Genomic DNA, 18787 nt, shown 5'->3' with positions numbered 1-18787 from the left:
ACTCATAGATCGATTACAAAACTATACAGGTATTCAAGGGCAGGCTCTAAGATGGTTTAGATCCTACCTGTCCGATCGCTACCATTTTGTTTACTTAAATGGGGAGTCATCTCATTTATCATCAGTAAAATATGGAGTGCCACAAGGATCCGTCCTAGGTCCCCTTCTATTTTCAATATATATGTTGCCCCTTGGTAATATTATTAGAAAATACGGAATTAGCTTCCACTGTTATGCTGATGATACTCAGCTATATATCTCAACGAGACCAGATGAAACTTCCCAATTATCTAAGCTAACAGAGTGTGTTAAAAATGTAAAAGATTGGATGACACACAATTTTCTCCAATTAAATTCGGATAAGACAGAGATATTAATTATTGGACCAAAAAACACTACACAGAATCTTGTAGATTACAATCTGCAACTAGACGGATGTACTGTTACTTCCTCTACAGTCCGAAATCTGGGTGTTATATTAGACAGCAATTTGTCTTTTGAAAATCATATTTCCAATGTTACAAAAACTGCATTCTTCCATCTTAGAAACATTGCCAAGCTACGACACATGTTATCTGTTTCTGATGCAGAAAAGCTAGTTCATGCATTCATGACCTCTAGACTGGACTATTGTAATGCACTTCTAGGTGGTTGTCCTGCTTCTTCAATAAACAAGCTACAGGTCGTCCAAAATGCAGCAGCTAGAGTCCTTACCAGGTCAAGAAAATATGATCGTATTACCCCAATTTTACAGTCTCTGCACTGGCTACCTATTAAGTTCCGTATCAGTTACAAATTATCATTACTTACCTATAAGGCCCTAAATGGTTTAGCTCCAGCGTACCTAACTAGCCTTCTACCACGTTAGCTTTCTCACATTTGGCTCCCAAACTCTGGAATAGCCTTCCTGATAATGTTCGGGGTTCAGACACACTCTCTCTGTTTAAATCTAGATTAAAAACACATCTCTTTCACCAAGCATTCGAATAATGTATCTTTTTAATTGTGAGTGTAGTTGCATCTGTTCAAAGTTGCATTTTTATTCATTAGCTTGGGTTAAACTAATTTTACTTTGTTGGATCAGCAGCTATGCTAATGATGTCTGTATTTTGTTTCTATGTTTCGCCACGGGATTTACATCCCGTGGTAACTAGGATTTAAACAAGCTCCAGTCTGGATCCAGAACACCTGAGAAGAGATGATGCTGACCCTCAGAGGACCCCAGATGATGCTAACCTTGAATCAACAAACAGAACTAACAATTATTGCTAAATGTGTGACTGAATCATATAATAACTTAATAATATTGATAGTTCATCGTCTAGCTGACTACGTCTTGTATTATTATTATTATTTTTTCTAAAATCCTGTCAAATGTGCACAAACTACTAGCTACTACTAAATATTGTAGAAACATAATTTTCTGTAAAGTTGCTTTGTAACGATTTATTTTGTAAAAAGCGCTATACAAATAAACTTGAATTGAATTGAATTGAATTGAATGACACCAAGCTTGCCCATAGTTCTGTTCTGTATACTTTGGGCTAAGCATGCATTGGATATAAATGTCAGACAAATTGATTAGCTACAACAGAACGTCATAGGACTACACAATTCTGTTGTGCGATGAAAGCGTCTTGTATTTTTGTGACAGACAAGCATGCTGAGTGTCTTGAATCAGTCTTATAGCCCCCCTGTGCTTCTCTCCTGACCCTGCTGAGCTGAAAATCTCTGTCATCTGAAACAGCCATGCACAAAAGTATGCACCCAACCGTGCTCACACACACACTCAGAGAGGCACCATACCGATCTGAGAAAACATTTCTCATTACATGTGAATTTGCATAATTTTAATAAAGCCAAGTATAAAACACTTCAGGGTCAAAGCACACACATAAGAAATCCCTGTCGATGATGGTGTGAAACTGTCACGGAGGGAGAAACCATGACTTTATTTGTTTGTTCCAGACGGTCTGATGAGGTGATGAACACAATCATCAGTTATTACGGAGGGGAACAAAGCTCATTAGCCATACCCAGAAAACACACATAAATCTCTATCACACACCACCTCACACCGCTATCCCAAACCTTGCAGGCTTCAGATGAGTATGAACCAAAACTTTAACAACAATGTTACTGTTATATTTTAAGTTCTGTTGCATAATATGCTCTCTGACACTCATTAATCAGGCTTCTCAGTTTGATGCCGATCTAATGCTTGTGTCCCATGTGGCTGATGTGGTTTCTGAGTATTATAATCGATCACAAAGACTTCACAGTGTGAAAACTGTGTCAAAAAAACAACAATGGTCAAATATACTAACGACTGAAATGTATGGATTTGGTTAGATTTTGATCCAATGAATCAACATTTTAAAACTCAATATTCAATAAACTAAAATAAAAAAAATAAAAAAATGTCATTCATATTTTCTTCTCTCACACATGCAAATATATGTATGGTCATACTGATTTCATATACTGTAGAGGGAGAATACAGAATTAGCTGAAAACATTGCTAGCTTAATGCTACATACTGTCCCGGGCAACACAGTGTAAACGCATTACCATATTAGAAAGCAGTTACAGGTTGGCTAGATATTAATATACAGTACATTAGCCTGAGGGAAAAAAAAAAAAATGTTCACTGACGTTATGAAGATGCTAATGCATATGCGAGTGCACAACTTAACACAAATGTACACAGACGACACACTGAATCTTTGTTTGTCATCTTCTGGACTTATGTGTAATGCAAAGTGTCACCGAGCATTTTGTCATTTAGCTGTTTTGCCTCAAGGATTTTTGAACCCAAAATCATAATTTTCTTTTCTTTTGACTGTTATCTGACCCTTTCGATTAAAATTATATGTTTGATGTTGTGCCTTTAAGACTTCAATATAAACTCCATCATTGTATATGAAATATTAACAGCTTTGTCCTGCGCTCTCACACAAGCTGCAGGTTTGTTGTCGGATCCAACTTTGCCTCACTGCATTGTGACAAGTACACAAAACAACTTGTGCTAAAACATGATATACTGTACAAATGGTCGTGCTGCTAGTATACTAAAGTATCATTATGAGTATTCATCATTAATCTAGTATCAAATGAAATATATATTACAATAAAAAAATCCATATTAATCTTTTTTTCTGCAATTAATGCAGTGAAAATAATTCACATTTGGACAAGGTCCTTTTTCACACGTCAAGTGATTAGGTGGTGAAGGAATGAACAAAAGAAAGAAAGAAAGAAAGAAAGAAAGAAAGAAAGAAAGAAAGAAAGAAAGAAAGAAAGAAAGAAAGAAAGAAAGAAAGAAAGAAAAAGTTCATGACTTTTTCTTCAACTTGCTCAAGGTCTATCAGTTTGTACAGAACACATCAGTTTCTCTGTTTAAACTTCCTGAAAGGTTTCTATACTTCTATACAACTCCAAGGGCCTATTACCCATAACGCAACTGTCACATTTCACAGCTCTGAATGAGAGCAACATTTATTAGAGCTGACCCTGAGTCATTCAACAAGGGAAATAGAGTAACAAAAGCCACATTAGTCATACCTAGTGGGTCAGTTTCCATTACGTGAATAGTGCAGAGTTTGAGAAGCTGGGGAAGAGTCGTCATAAGAAAATTAAACGAGGGCTTAAACTACTGAGTTATAGTCAGTGGTTAAAAATCTCATTGAATGTTTAACATATCAAATTTCCATTTCAATGTCAACATATTTCCAGCTAAAATAGGTTTCTACCTTTAAAGGGATTGATCTTTAATAAAAATTAATACCACATTCCAAACTTCTAAGAGATTTGTTCATCTTTGAAACAGCTTAAGATATTTCTGGATGAAATCCGAGAGCTTTCTAACTAGAGTTGGGTCCGAGTCCACCTTTGTCGAGTACAAGTCAAGACCAAGTCCACAAACATCGAGTCCAAGTCCGAGTCCGAGTCCAAAAGGGGCCGAGTTGGACTCAAGTCCGAGTTCTTAAAGGCCGAGTCCGAGTCGAGTCCGCCCGAGTCCAAAGTAATTAAATTAAAAAAGATTATAAATTGGTATTGTAATTTTTTACATTCTATTAATATTTTAACCTTTCAACCCATTAAACCAATGGCAATATGAAAATGTAATAAAAAAATACCACTGTTACATGTAGTCATTGTCATTGAACATTTTTATTTTATGTCAACAGAACTATCCTTTTTTCCTATCAAAAAAGGTTTCAAAGGTTTTATTGTATTACAAGTGCATGAAAATACAAATGAACCTATTTTATTATTGTATCACACTATATTGTCCTCCAGTTAAAGATGACATTTCAGTTATTTAATGCCTCTCCCCCACATTTGACAGAGGTAAAGTGCAGCCAATGAGGAGATCCTTAATGATGACATTATGAATTTCTTGTTGTCTTGGAGAACTTGCATCATAAAGTTGCATTGCTTGTTTGGTCAGTTCTGGTCTTGCAAATCCTGCAATGCTGAGCTATGCAGCATCTGTTGGTTGCTGCTGCTTGTCTTTGGTACTCGGTTGCATTGGTTTTCAGATCACCAGTACACTGAACCGAAAACCGTTTCTTTCGGAGGCGTCCGATTTGAGAACCGATGAACTGATGATACTGCGTGCGTGTAATTTTTCAAGTATTTTGTTAAACATCGGAAAGTGTGATAAAACTATATATATATATATATATATATATATATATATATATATATATATATATATATATATATATATATATATATATATATATATACGTTTTTTTAAGATAGGGGCTACATGTTTCTAATCTGTATATTGTAGATTATGTATGGGCCAAAGGGGTTTTCAGGGAAGTTGGACAATAATTAAGACTCTAGACTGCATGTTTAATATGAATAAGGGATGATTTATGAAATATCTGTACTGTATTTATAGTTAATGATGACAGATTCACAAACTGAGTTTGTAGTAAACAGAACATGAACACGAGTAGAGCAGCTGATGATACTGCGCAGCATGTGCCAGTGTCCTGACATTTTATCCTACCCTGTCAAATTTTCCTACCCCGGTTTTGAGCGATTCTCGTTCTCGAGTCAAGAACCGGTTGTATCAGTTTTCAGATCATCAGTAAACTGAACCGAAAACCGTTTCTTTCGGACGCGTCCGATTCGAGAACCGAGGAGCTGATGATACTGCGCATTCGTGATTCAGCATGAAGCCGAATGACTCACAGTGCGTCTGAACCGAACTGATTCTTTTGGTGATTGATTCTGAACTGATTTTGTGCTAATGTAATGAGTGCGGGTAAACCGAGGGCTTGAATGAAGGGCAATCTGACGAAACGTAAGTTCATTTAATAACAAATACATCGCAACGGATTATGTATCCGGTGAACTGTTTTTTTTTTCAACCGGTTTATTGAATCAAACCGTCCGAAAGAACCGGTTCGCGGAAAAGAATCGAGCTTCCCATCACTAATCCACATTGATATCCAGTGAGTGGTGCGTGTGTTTCGTCTGCAAGCAGGAGACTTCTGCCTGCCGGTGTGGTGCAGTAAAATGACAGAAGGGGAGACATTCATTAATTTATCATTTCAATTTTATGCTGGTTTTATTGTTACACATGACGTGGACTCGACTGTACTCGGAATATTTTCCGAGTCCAAAATGTTCAAGTCCGTGTCAAGTCCGAGTACAAATTCTTCCGAGTGCGTGACAAGTCCGAGTTCATTCAAAATTGGACTCGAGTCCGGACTCGAGTCCGAGTCCAAGTTCGAGTACCCCAACTCTATTTCTAACCCTCCCATAGACAGAAATGCAACTACCACGAGAGTACCACGACACATGACACATTTCTGACATACAGTAGAACACAGATGCGCTGCGGCTTGTTTGCAAGCAGAATAATTCACACGCATGTACCATGATACTCTCATGAATTCACAGTAAACATGGACATGGAAATTGAAAGAAATGAAAGAAATTGTTGAATAAAGTCATTATGTTTGTTTTCATTATGGTTGAACTGCTGCTATAGAAAGCTTTCCGATTTCATCAAAAACATCTTAATTTGTGTTACGAAGATGAACAAAGGTGTTGCAGGTTTGGAATGACACGATGGTATTACATTTTCAGTTTTGGGTGAACTATCCCTATAAGGCTGTTACAAACTGCTCCAAAAAAAAAACAACTAATGGAAACATTTTAAGTGCTTGTTGTTGAAAATTCTATCACACTCTTTTTTTCTTCATACGGTCTTTAAGATACCTAAAGGTATGCTAATGCGAAATATTTTTTTATGATGGATTTATTTATTTATTTATTATTTTTATTTTTTATACGTGCTCCATTGTGCCCATTGCATTTTTTGAGAATAAAATCCTCACTTCTTGCTCAGAAACAAACCAGAAGAGAGAAGACAGGAGCAACAACATATTACAATATTGAGGCTTGGCTTTACTCTGCAGCCTTGAGCTATCTGTGTTTACTTTATCACATATTCATTCTGACCAATGCTCTGCAGCCTTGGGCAGTCAGCAACTTCAAGCTGAAATATTGAGATGGATTCTCACTTTTAATCTAAAATTAAATAAAGAAAAGTCTTATTTTTTATTAAATCCTTGGGAAATTAATTTGTTGACATGATATATTATGTGTGCTCTGTGCACATGCCTATGCATTTCTGAAAAACACAATGGTATACTGTATATAAGCTCTACTCACCGCTCTCTGTTGAATTTGAGAGAGTGTAGGATAGCCGGACGTCGCTGTCTCAAATTCCAGAGATGAAGCGTGTCGTCAGCACAAGCTGTGACCAGCGCTCCCTATGAACAAATAAATGTTAGAGCAACAGTCAATCCATGCAATGTGTAAGTTACACCAATTTTAACAATCAAAGAAAGATACATAAAATTTATGACACGTTAGACATACATTTATAGATTTTTTTTTTTTTTTTTTTTTAGGTTTCAGTGGCACAGCTCATGGCATTAGCCATTGTGCTTTTTCATGTAAATAAATATTATATCATTATATAAGTCAGTTTTCTATTTGTGACCTGAAATCATGCATTGTATTTAATATTGAACCTAATAGCACACTTGGATTTGACTTGCTTGTGTGTATTAAGTAAATTTCCGTTTCCATCTATGATGGGGAAAATTATGCAGTATACAATGCATCTTCCAGGTCACAAATGAAATAAGAATTTACTCATATAGTTGCTAGGAAATGATAAACCTTCATTTATTATGTCACATCGATATGTTTCTGTCTGTATAACTTTGCTGTTTTCTCATGCATTTCATGCATATTTCATGATATTAAAGTCCTCCTTGGATAGAGACTGGAACAGTCTGAAGAGAGAGAATTGCCACAAGTAATGCTGTGCTCTATGTATTACAAGACTCTGGATGGTGTTCATGGTTAATGGAGGACAGGAAGAGAGACAAGAGCAAAAAGTGATGAAAATGTCTAAAAGTGTGAGTGTGAAAAATCTCTTTTTCACCGTCCCTGACACTGTCAGGATGACAAAGGTCTTTCTGACCCATTTTACCTGGAAGCCCTTTAGAAATATGAGGCCAAATGCAAAGGCAAATAATACATGACAAACCTGGAAAAATGTGTGACATTTCATGTCGGGGATGAGAACATTTCAGTATTAATGTGAACTCGCTTTGTCAAATCACTGCCTAATTTGAGGGTGATCACGGGCCAGCAGGAAGTCTTTTTCTCAGTGAATTGAATCCAGATCCATCAGTCAGGTGACTGACAACTGTGTTTCCATGGAGATGGTGTTTAGGTAAACACAGATTGCACCAGAACACCAAAGGACAACAGCAGAGAAAAACAGATGTCGAGAGGGAATTTTAGTTGTGTCATGTCAAAGTCAATGTGAATTCTCATCTGCGACCCATTATAATTCAGATGATATTTTCCAAGTGAAATGGGATATTCAACAAGAAAATAAATTATACACTTTGGGATTTGATTAGAAGGTAAAAGTGAGTGTACCAATTAAAAAAAAAAAACATTAAATGATATAATAATAATGATATACTGTAAAAATATAAATATGGCATGAAATACAATAAACTGAAGAGGAAGTACTAAATTTCTAAAACTATAACAAAAAATAAATAAAGCTGAATGTACATATTATAACAGAATTTCAAAATGACAATAAAATACTAAACTTATAGACTAAAACATATAGAAGATTAATACATATTGATAAAAACTATAATAATATATACAAAATACAAAAAAATAACACAGATCAGAGTTTGCTATCTTGGCTATTTGCTTTTGTCCAATCGTCTGTATGACCTAAGTGATGTCAGTAGGAAAGGGAATTTATTTCAGAAGAAGATAAAGTTACAAAACAATCAATTTTTTTTTTTTTCTGTGAAGTAACATGCAATGATGAATCACATTCACAATTAGATCAAGGGCGTGCATTAAAAAAAAATAGAATAAATCAAAGTTATTTTGATTTTATGTTCACTTTATGCAGAGGAAGCTTATGACAATTAAATTACAGTAGAGCACTAATGAAATTATGTGTTGTAATCCACTATAAGTGGTGTGGGATATATTGTACTTATGTAACCATTTGGTTAGTGAGGTAGCATCCCCTGTGATGTTGAATGTTATTTACAGCACTAATTTGTTATTGTTAATAAAATCAATATGGATGAAGACTAAATCCCTGAAGTGTAATATCTAAATAATGTACCTCAGGATAAAATGTCAAGTGTGTGTGTGCACAATATTTGTCCAATCAATTCCTACTGTCTCATGTCTCACTACATTGTCAGTGTCTGGTATAACATCTGCATCTTACTGTGAACAGTTAAGCAGAGCATGATATTCCAAAGATAAAACGAATGTTTGTCTTTGTCATTTTTAATTAAAATGCAATAAAGTTCTCTTCATCCGAAACAACTTTCTTTTTCAGCTGATATCATCATCTAGACAAAGTAATGCCAGATATCTAATTATTCATAATTTTAGGCTATTATTTTAGATACGGTAATGTACCTTTTTTGACATCTCATTACACAATAACAGTACACAATAATCTAATGTTGATAATGCTTTAATAAAAAAAAAAAAAAACAGCAAGTAACAATACTTTTAAAAAGAGGTAAAGGAACACTTTGGGATGCTGAAGGGTAAACTTGACCTTTAACCGGCACATCCTCACCACCATCTCGTTTCTAAGCATGTAAGAAGCTCAAATAAATCTGGCCTGAATCCTGAGGCAAAGATTTCATCATCTCCACAACTGACTGCAAACTCAGATTCAGGTCTGGCTCCACTTTTCACCAACCAATGAATTCCCAGCAGATGAAAAACCTGCCCTAAATGTTTTCTCGTTGAATATACTCCTTCACTCTGAAAGACACCACATTGCAAAAGTAAAATGGCTCGCAAATGCCGTTTTCATTTGACTTTAGATGTGTTTATGTGGGCTTATAGAAAGGAGACAGAAATATATGGCGATAGTGGAGAGTACATAAATTGCTGTAACCCAAAATGGCCACCATGGCAACTATCCCACTTTCCCTCTTTTGTTAACTTCTTGTTATTCATGAGATGATGTGGCATGTGTGCATAAGAGCGAGACAGAGAGGCTGAGAAACATTCAGCACTTGACACATCTGATGGGAAGTAATGACTGACTGCATTAACACCACAGGGCTGAGAGGGAAGGCGGCTCTTGACCTAATCGTTTTCCTCTGCAAAGCTGAGCGTTCATTTACACACACATGCTTTCTATCCTACATTACAAATGAAAACACACACATTTGCACTCTGCCCTCCTATGTGATTTCTACATATGCTGCACACATGAAAATGTGCTGTAATATATGTGTGCCTGCAAGTGTGGGTGTTCGGTACCTCGTTGATGAGAAACTGCAGTTGGAGAACTGCCGCCCCACTCTCATGCTGGCAATGACAGTCCACTCCTGGCCGTCCCAGACTGATGACATCAGAGAGTTAAGGAAAAGAGGACAGTCATTTACAATGAAACATTGATGTCTCAAGGTTGTACTTTCAACATTTTCCGCACAGCATTAAAAGCTGAATGAAACCCATAGACAGCATAGCGACCCAAGTAAAAACTCTTTGAAGGACTATTCATGATGTTTGAAAGCGCTAAAAAAACTCAAACCTAGTTCGGTGTGTATGTGTGTAACAGAAAGAGTGAGAGACTGCAAATCTGTGCCACAAGCTAATGGACTCATAAAGAGACATTAACAGCACTGACTCCGAAATCAGCTCCTCACACTGTTTAAACAGATCTTCCTGTAGCAATTTTCTTAATGATTTATCTCAACTGTCCAAACACACACGGAGTGATCGATCACAAGACAGTCGGAAAGGGAAGAGCATGATGCCATTTGTCTCTACTCTTATCTAAACGTGTGTACACGCAGCTGTGTCCAATCACTTCAAAGACAGTAAAATACAGGTAATAACAAAGGAGGAAAATACTTTCATGACAGAAACAAGGTCAAACACATCCAGTATCATTCATACCACATGCAGAAGAGGTTTATATAAATATCCACCTGTACAGTCCATATACTTTCTATTCATCAAAGAATCATAACAAAAATATATGACAGTTTCCACAATAATAAACTGTTCTCAACACTGATAATAATACATGCTTCTTGAGCATCAAATCAGCAAATTAAAATGATTTCTGAGGGATCATGTGACACTGAGGACTGGAGTAATCACTGCTGAGAATTCTGCTTTGCCACTTCACAAATGAATTGAATTTGAAAATATATTTACATAGAAAAGTGTTTTGTAATAAATGAATAAAAAAAAATACAATATAACTGTTTTTTAATATCGCTATAAATATTGTATGGTATAATTCATATCATATTGCGATATTATCGTATTGTGAAATTTTGATATTGTTACATCCCTTATATATATTATATTCAAGGGTTATTTCAGGCCTACGAATGTAAATGCAAAGCTGTAGTCCAGGTGACAACAAGCAAGCTGGTAGGGGCTAAAAGCCTGGTGGTGTAAACAAATTTTACAATTCCAAATTCCTTTAAACCGTACAAACTCTCTCCAAAATTTCACTGTCCAGAGTCATGTCAATGTCTCCAAAACATGCAAAATGACTGACAGGCAGAGAGGAGCCTTCAAGTTTTTTGGGGGGGTATCATCCGTGGGCTCGGATTTGCTCCGATTTTTTATTTATTTTTTTCGGTCAAAGAGACAGGTGTGATTTCTCAGGACTATCTAATATATTTCAGGGATATCTGTCAGGTAGCTGCTGTTCAACAAATCAAACATTCAAAAGTTCATACTGCACACTGAAGGAAAAAGACAGAATGTTCTAGAAATAACCCCTACATTCAATAATAAAACATCTAGTGATTTTACAATGAGAGTGGTTATTGATGATGGACACTGAGGAAAGGACTGCCGATACATAGGTATAATTGTTCTGCATGGTTGATTGGCTCTTAATTGTGCTTAATTAAAATGTGTTGACAAACAAGGGCGCTCAACCCACGTGTTCAGGAATCAAGCTGTTCAGTAGTGCCTGGGATAGAAATCACCACTGAACACACACAGACCAATGCACAAACTCTAGATAAAACCATGTGCTTTATATATCGACTGCACAAATGGCTTGCTAACAAGATGAACATCCACTTGCAGATAAACCACAGGCTCAACACAGCTACACCTCTATACCTATATAAAACATCACTTTAGAGATTTTTTCCCCATGTATTTTTAACCTGATTTTTTTTTTTTTTTTTTGAAGATTCTATTCGGTTGTTAAGGGATGACTTAAGAAGCGCTGCTTCCGGGTCCAAGCCTCAACTCGCTTCACTTGAGAATACTACCCCAGCAGCCGTTTATGAGCACTGTTTATTCATATTAATCATTTAAGCTAAACGCTTTCAAACTTACGGTATACACTACAGTGTCCGTGCTCACAGCGTTCCAAACACAAATAATATTTATATATTTTTTTTATATTTATATTTTCATTGTCTGGCTATCTAGGACTTCGGTATGGAGTTAAAGGTTAAGATTATAACTTTTTCGCTAGTATTGTATCACATTGTGAGTTTATATTAGCACCTTTTGTTGTTTTCTCGTGGTAACTGATAGAGCATTTGGACACGGAAGCGCTGCTACGTGACGTCAGACTTAACAAGCGAATAAAGCCTTGGTTATATTTGAGTATTTGACAGATATAGATTTCCAATGACTATTTAAGAAGTCAGCTATGTTATGTTATAGAGACTTCACTGATTTCAATTTAAACATAATTTAATCTTACTTTTTGACTGTGTAAACATTAACAACGGCACCAAATAACTTATTTTTCCTTGTTTGGGCCTCGTTGAATCTGAGCTCCATATATTTATCTAAAGGTTTAATAAAAAGGGCCATTAAAAACAACAACAAAAACAAAAAATATTTCATATGTCAGGGTATACATTTTTGAAATACCAGCTTGCCAAGCTAACAGCAAATAAATAAAGAAAATCCATACGACCATATTGACAATCAAGCTGCTTCTTCCTATTTATATGGATAGTTCACCCAAAAATTTACATTGTGTCATTACATGTGTGATGGTGATTATCATTCTTCTATTGCTAAAAGAATGTTAGGCAGGTGAATTTATTGCATAGAAATCATACACACACACACACACACACACACACACACACACACACACACACACACACACACACAATACAGCCAAACTTTTTGTGTGTGTGTAATAAAGAAGAAAGTCAAAGAAGTTTGGAACAACATGAGGGTAAATGATGATAGACCTTTCATTTTTGGATGATCTATTCCTTTATAGCTCCGGCCAAGGCTTTACGAGGTTCAAAACGACCACTGAGAGATGTTTTGGTGGTGAACAGGTCATTAGATTGATGTTTCCATTGTGAAACAAGGCTGAAAAGAAAGATACATGATCGATGGAGGAAGAGGAGAAAGATGGAGTGAGTTAGGAGATGTTGAATAGAAAGACTGGTGACTCAGACCCTTAAAAGACGGGATGGAGCAGCAGAGTTGAAACCTAGAGTGTCAGTGAGGCAGGAGGTGAAAGAGAGAAATGAGTCAGAGAAAGACAGAGAGACTTTGGCAGGTTTAAAATGGTGACTCAGATTGAGTAGGAGAGCGATTGAACGGAAGAGTTGAAATCTAACGGTGTCCATGTCATAAAAGCAACAAACACGCACACATATAAGGTGACGTTTCATGACTCATGCTGGATTTGCACAATTTATACACTCTCATATCTATAGATTTTCCCTTTAGTTTTTCATCATTAACTTCTCTGTCATATTTTCCTACATTATTTTCCACTGTTCTTAGTTTCATCTGCACGCACCGAAGAATCTCAGTCTCTGCTTCATTAAAGATCCCATTTTTAAATACAAATTGTTTTAGCTTTTTGCTTTGTGGTCAAATATACGCTAGATCAGCTGTCATACTGTGTGTAGACATATATATATATTTTTTTTTACTCTTTCTCTTAAAAAAAAATCTAAATTTAAAGACTCATAACACATAACATTTCTGTTATACAAGTTAAAAATGATGGTGAGTAAATGATGTCAATGGTTGAACTATTCAACCAAAACCCTAGAAATACTTTATTCAAAGGTTAAGAGGCATAAAGGCATGTTTGAAATGAAAGTTTATGAAAATATGAATAGGAGAGAAAGTAACATAACAATATAACAGTCATATTAATTTTCAGTTGTGAAGCATACTAACAATGATAATAGTAATAATAATAATAATAATAATAATAATAATAATAATAATAATAATAATAATAATAATAATAATAATATAGTTGTGCCATATTTGGATATAGTATAGACACAATTCTTGTAACACTAATCAGTTATAACATAATATTTTCAGTAATTTTGATTAGTGAGTGATAAATTATAGAACCTGAGGTATTGAAATATTTCACAATATTACAGTTTTTACTGTTTTATCCCCTGTCCCACATCCAATCAAAAATGCCCAAACAAAGCTCTAAACCTTAAATCATATATATATATATATATATATATATATATATATATATATATATATATATATATATATATATATATATATATATATTTTTTTTTTTTTTTTTTTTTTTTTTTTCTTGTGGACATTTCTTATTTTTATGCAATTATATTTCCCTCGAAATATAATCTGATTTTTATTTTCATAAAAAAGATCATCATCATAATCATCACAAAACTGTACTGAGGACCCCTTCACAGTGATAAAAACACATTGTTAGACTTCCTACAGAGCTACAGACTTCCTCCGCTGATATAAAGAGAAAATGATGTTTATGAACAATATGACAATGTACTGAGCATTCACAGCAAGAGGAATGAATCAGTCAAAAGGGGCAGAATTATTGACGGAATAATTGCAAGCAAGATGGTTTTGCAGAGAGAGAGAGAGAGAATCTGTCTAAACTATTCTCTCATGAAACTTTACGCAAAAAAAAAAAAATCTCTAGAGAGAAGCAAAGTGCATTTAATTTGTTTTCTTTCTCTTCTGCAAACATCTCTTTCCAGTGTTGCTAATTATAAACACTGGCATTACTGTAGCCATGCTCAATTATGGAGCAAGCTGTTTTCAGTGGGTATCCCCCAGTCAAATGTGTGAATGTCTGTGAGAGAGAGATTTTGTGACAGTCTCTGTGAGTCTGAATGTGTCTGGTGACATTTCACTGGTGTTTGTGTGAAGGATGCTGTCAGTAAGTGCTCAAACAATCAACCAAAACACAAAACGACTGCATAATCATGTTTTTCATTTTATCATTGCTTTAGGAAATATGAAACATACAGTACCATACAAAAAAGAAAAATGTTTCAGAAAACATCTCAACAAAATATCATAACCATGATAAAGTAAGATATGAACTCAACCATTAAAAGACTAAATTGTCTAAACTAAAGTATTTGTGTTACTTTTACAGCTCAAAACTCCCTTTCGTGTCAACATTTTTTAAATAAATATGCAAAAAATATGAGAGGAATGTGACTTATTTAAAATTAATTGAGAACTCTTGAGCAATGAAAGAGTGATTTCTGAGTCACAAAACTTTCCTCTGGATTAATTTTTTTTTTTTTTATAGGATTGATCAAAGAAGTTTGGGATTGATGTCAGATTATGTGAAGAGTCAGGATTAGGCTGTCAAAAATCATTTTCATATATGTGAAAAGCTCAAGTTCTAAAAATAGTAACTCTATTCAGCTTCTTATACTTATTCTTAAACATTTTATTTTCCCATTATGTAAACAGATATGAGCCCTGTTACCTTTTGAAATCAATTAGACATGCAGAAGAGAATAATACATAGTTTGCATGTGTAGTTGTTGACATGTGCATCAGCACGACTGGTCTTCAATGAGCCCAAAAGAGCCGATGTTACACCTCCCTTTATCTCCTTTCACTGGCTTTTGGTTGTGCATCGGATCAAGTTCGATACATTGATGCTTGCATAAAGAACAGCCACAGGCTAAGCACCCTACTACTTCCACTCACTACTAAAAATATACATCCCCTCCAGAAGTCTGAGATCAGCTATCGAGCGACGCCTCATGGTACCATCACAGAAAGTCTCAAAATCACTTTCCAGAACATTCTCATTCACAATTCCTGGCTGGTGGAATGATCTTCCCACCCCTATCTGGAATGCTGAATCCCTGGTGATTTTCAAGTCACAGCTGAAAACTCATCTCCTTCGAGGCTACTTGACTTCATCATAAAAAAATAAAAAAAATAAAAAAGTATGTATTTATTCCTTCTCTTTCTTTTTCTCTGAACAATCCATAAAAATTGGTATTACAAGCACTTCTTGTGTCTGTTTGCCTCCTTAAAAAGAATCCCTTTATGTATTGTAAGTCTCTTAGGATAAAAGTGTCTGCATAATGACTAAATGTAACTGTAAATCTGAGCTCCAAACTAATATAGTCATCATGGGAAAAGTGATTATTGTAAATTAACATGCCATAATGGTGATATTATGCACATTTTACCTTGCTGACTTCTCTTATATGGTTGTACATTCATGTGTCATGTGCTTTTAATTAAATTAACAAATCACCATATTTTTTGTGTTACCATGGGAATATTATAGTATTCTAAGAATGACCTTTTTATATACCATGGAACATGAACATGTTAATCACTTACATTTAAGCTTTTGGCAAATGCTTTTATCCAAAATGATTAGCATGGAATTCAGAGTATACATTTGATTATTTCACATAATAATGCATAAAGTATTATTAATATATTGCCATTGTTGGGAATCAAACCCATGGCTTTGGAGTTGCTAGCGCCTTGCTCTTCTGTTTGTGCCACAGGGATGTTTAAGTGCCTGTATCTGAATTCAGAAATGCATTCTGTCTCCTTCTGTGGGAGTCATTTCCTATCTCCTTCCATATTGCTTCTTGTCTCATTGTTCCATGTATAAAATGGAAAAATGGGAAATATAAAAAACAATTACCATTGTTTTCCTCAGGTGATCTGAGGTCTGATCTATCACACAAATAAAACTGATCCACTGGAATATGGCTCGCTGAGCAGTGTTTGTCCAATCTAACAAACGCACTCAAAGATAAATGATTTAATATTTAATAAAATAATAAGTTTATTATGTTGTCTTGATTACTGGTGACAAAAAAAAAAAGTGCAAACAATGACCCTGTATCTGAATGTGCAAGCCTCCGTGCTTCCATACTCAATATCCATAATACAGTAGCCAAAGAATACCAGATGACACAGCATTTGCTGAGATTCTAAAATGTGCTTGGTTCTTTAATTATTTATTGAAATAAAATAAGTTTAGAAAATAAGTTTTAATTATTATTTGATTGATAGTGACATAAAGACTTTAACAAATAAAATCTGCTCTATTTATATTCTTCAAAGAATCCTGGGGATAAAAATAACTTTATCATGGTTTCCACAAAAAAATGTTAAGCAGCACAACTATCTTCAGCATTGATAATAATAAAAAATGTGCACCAAATCAGCATATTAGAATAATTTCTGGAGGATCATGTAAGACTGAAGACTAAAAAAAAAAAAAATCTTACCAACCTCAAACTTTTGAACGAATGTGAATAAGACCTGATCACATTCAGCACATTCTATGAAAGCCAGAGGTCAGAGGTTACTGCAGCAACAAGCTTTTAAAGAAGAACTACAACCATAAATATTCAAGTTTTGTACAAAATGTAACAAAATGGTCTAACATCAGCATATCAGAGTCGATCGACCTCGTATGTAAAACATTAATACTCATGCAGATGCTGCTTGCCGACCTCCAGTAAATCCACTCTGATTAATTGATTGTGAATAAGCAATCTTTCTCCTATCTTCTCATCTCTATGCTGTGCATTATTCAGCGAGGGCTGATGTTTTTAACTCAAGGACATTCGGTTTGGTATCCAGACTCAAGGGCAGAGTGGAAATGAGGGTGTGTGGGAAGCTGTCAGCCTGATTCTTTGAATGTTTTTTTCCCTTTTAATATAAGCCTTTCATTGTAATTCTCCGGGTAAGAATAATTGTGCAGATAAGGATGTTGGCACCCTGGGAATGACTTCATGCCATATCCCTAGCTAAATCTCTTTTTAAATAACGTTTAACGAACGGGACATGATGGGTTGTGATGATCTCAGATAGTTGAGGCATTCGGCTTACAAAATGTCAACAGGTAAAATGATTTTTTCTGGACTGTGTCGTTTCCTGCACATTTCTGGCGATTCAAGTTGGCAGCATCGAGCCGGGCCCAGCGGCATCCGGGCTATCGCTTTTAATTATGATCCCTCATTAGGCTGCGCACATTCTGCCGAGCCAAAGGATCCAGGTGTTAACACCCACACCCAAACCTTCTCTGACAAATGACCTCATCCTCCGATGAAGCCCTCCTGGCTGTGCTGCACACATCTGCCAGACGGCGAGGACGTGAGGACGCAGTAAAGAGAGTGCGATTGGAGACATGTGACCTTGATGGAGCACAGCTTATGCAGGTCTTTAATAATATAGACAATAGGAGGACACAGGTGTTCGTTACAGAACGGAGGAAGCCGGCAGCCGGTTATTGATAGAAGATCCTCCAGCTGTTCCGGTATCAGTAGGGAAAAAAAAGCTCTTTCTTGCCCAGACAGGACTGCTGACCCAGGGCGACACATTCGATTGGTCTGCTATTGCGTTTTTGCAGGGTGACATTTTATGGTTGTCAGTTCGAATAATGGGCTGGAGGCAATTTGCATACGGTGGCCCATGATGACTGCCAGTTATCTGAGATAGGCATACTCTTCTCTATTGTTAGATTTTTTTTTCTTATTTAGCATTCTCTAATGCACATGATTGACAGATATAGCAGGCCTGTGCTGATTATGCAGTTTGTTTTTTTTGCTTGTTCTATTGTTCTGTGCAACTTTTAATAGTTGTGCCTGCTACAGCAAGTATCATTGCTATTTTTACTATTATTTTAACATGCTTATTGTAACTAGACATAAATATGTCAAGCACGGAGCTTGATGTGTTGTGCAAGAGGTGTGTTAATACTATAAGCAATCAAACTTTTTCTAGCAACACCCTAGAAACACCAGAACACCGTTTATGAAGTCATGTTTTGTACCAGCATAATTTTCATCTGCCTGCTTGTCATTATAATTTTAGAAAACAATTATAATATGGTATATTTCACAGCATGTGTGTTCCTTTTAGCTTTTTTCTTGAATTCTTT

At 35.6% G+C, this 18787-nt stretch overlaps 2 protein-coding genes across 13 annotated transcripts in view; one reads left to right on the top strand and one right to left on the bottom strand.

The window, feature by feature from the left end:
- LOC127965215 (uncharacterized) overlaps window positions 1-18787 on the top strand; it is a 231803-nt gene that overhangs the window by 3173 nt on the left and 209843 nt on the right. For 2 of the 3 annotated variants that reach the window (XM_052565893.1, XM_052565891.1), the window contains one exon: window positions 1155-1497. The exons of the other annotated variant lie outside the window; for it this stretch is intronic. The gene's annotated coding sequence lies outside the window, so the exon portion shown is untranslated. Of the gene's footprint in view, window positions 1-1154; window positions 1498-18787 lie in introns of those variants that run through there. 3 annotated transcript variants of the gene reach the window in all.
- The window catches only part of stxbp5l (syntaxin binding protein 5L), a 137337-nt gene that overhangs the window by 68766 nt on the left and 49784 nt on the right, over window positions 1-18787 (bottom strand). For all 10 annotated transcript variants that reach the window (XM_052565874.1, XM_052565879.1, XM_052565876.1 and 7 more), the window contains exons 3-4: window positions 9886-9967; window positions 6703-6803 (exon numbers count right to left, since the gene is read on the bottom strand). In XM_052565874.1, coding sequence (XP_052421834.1) covers window positions 6703-6803; window positions 9886-9967 — 183 coding nt within the window. The remainder of the gene's footprint in view (window positions 1-6702; window positions 6804-9885; window positions 9968-18787) is intronic.

Source organism: Carassius gibelio, chromosome B9 (assembly GCF_023724105.1).
Source record: "Carassius gibelio isolate Cgi1373 ecotype wild population from Czech Republic chromosome B9, carGib1.2-hapl.c, whole genome shotgun sequence".
Classification (NCBI taxonomy): domain Eukaryota; kingdom Metazoa; phylum Chordata; class Actinopteri; order Cypriniformes; family Cyprinidae; genus Carassius; species Carassius gibelio.
Note: the sequence above shows the minus strand (reverse complement) of the source record. Positions and strands in the feature narration are given on the sequence as shown.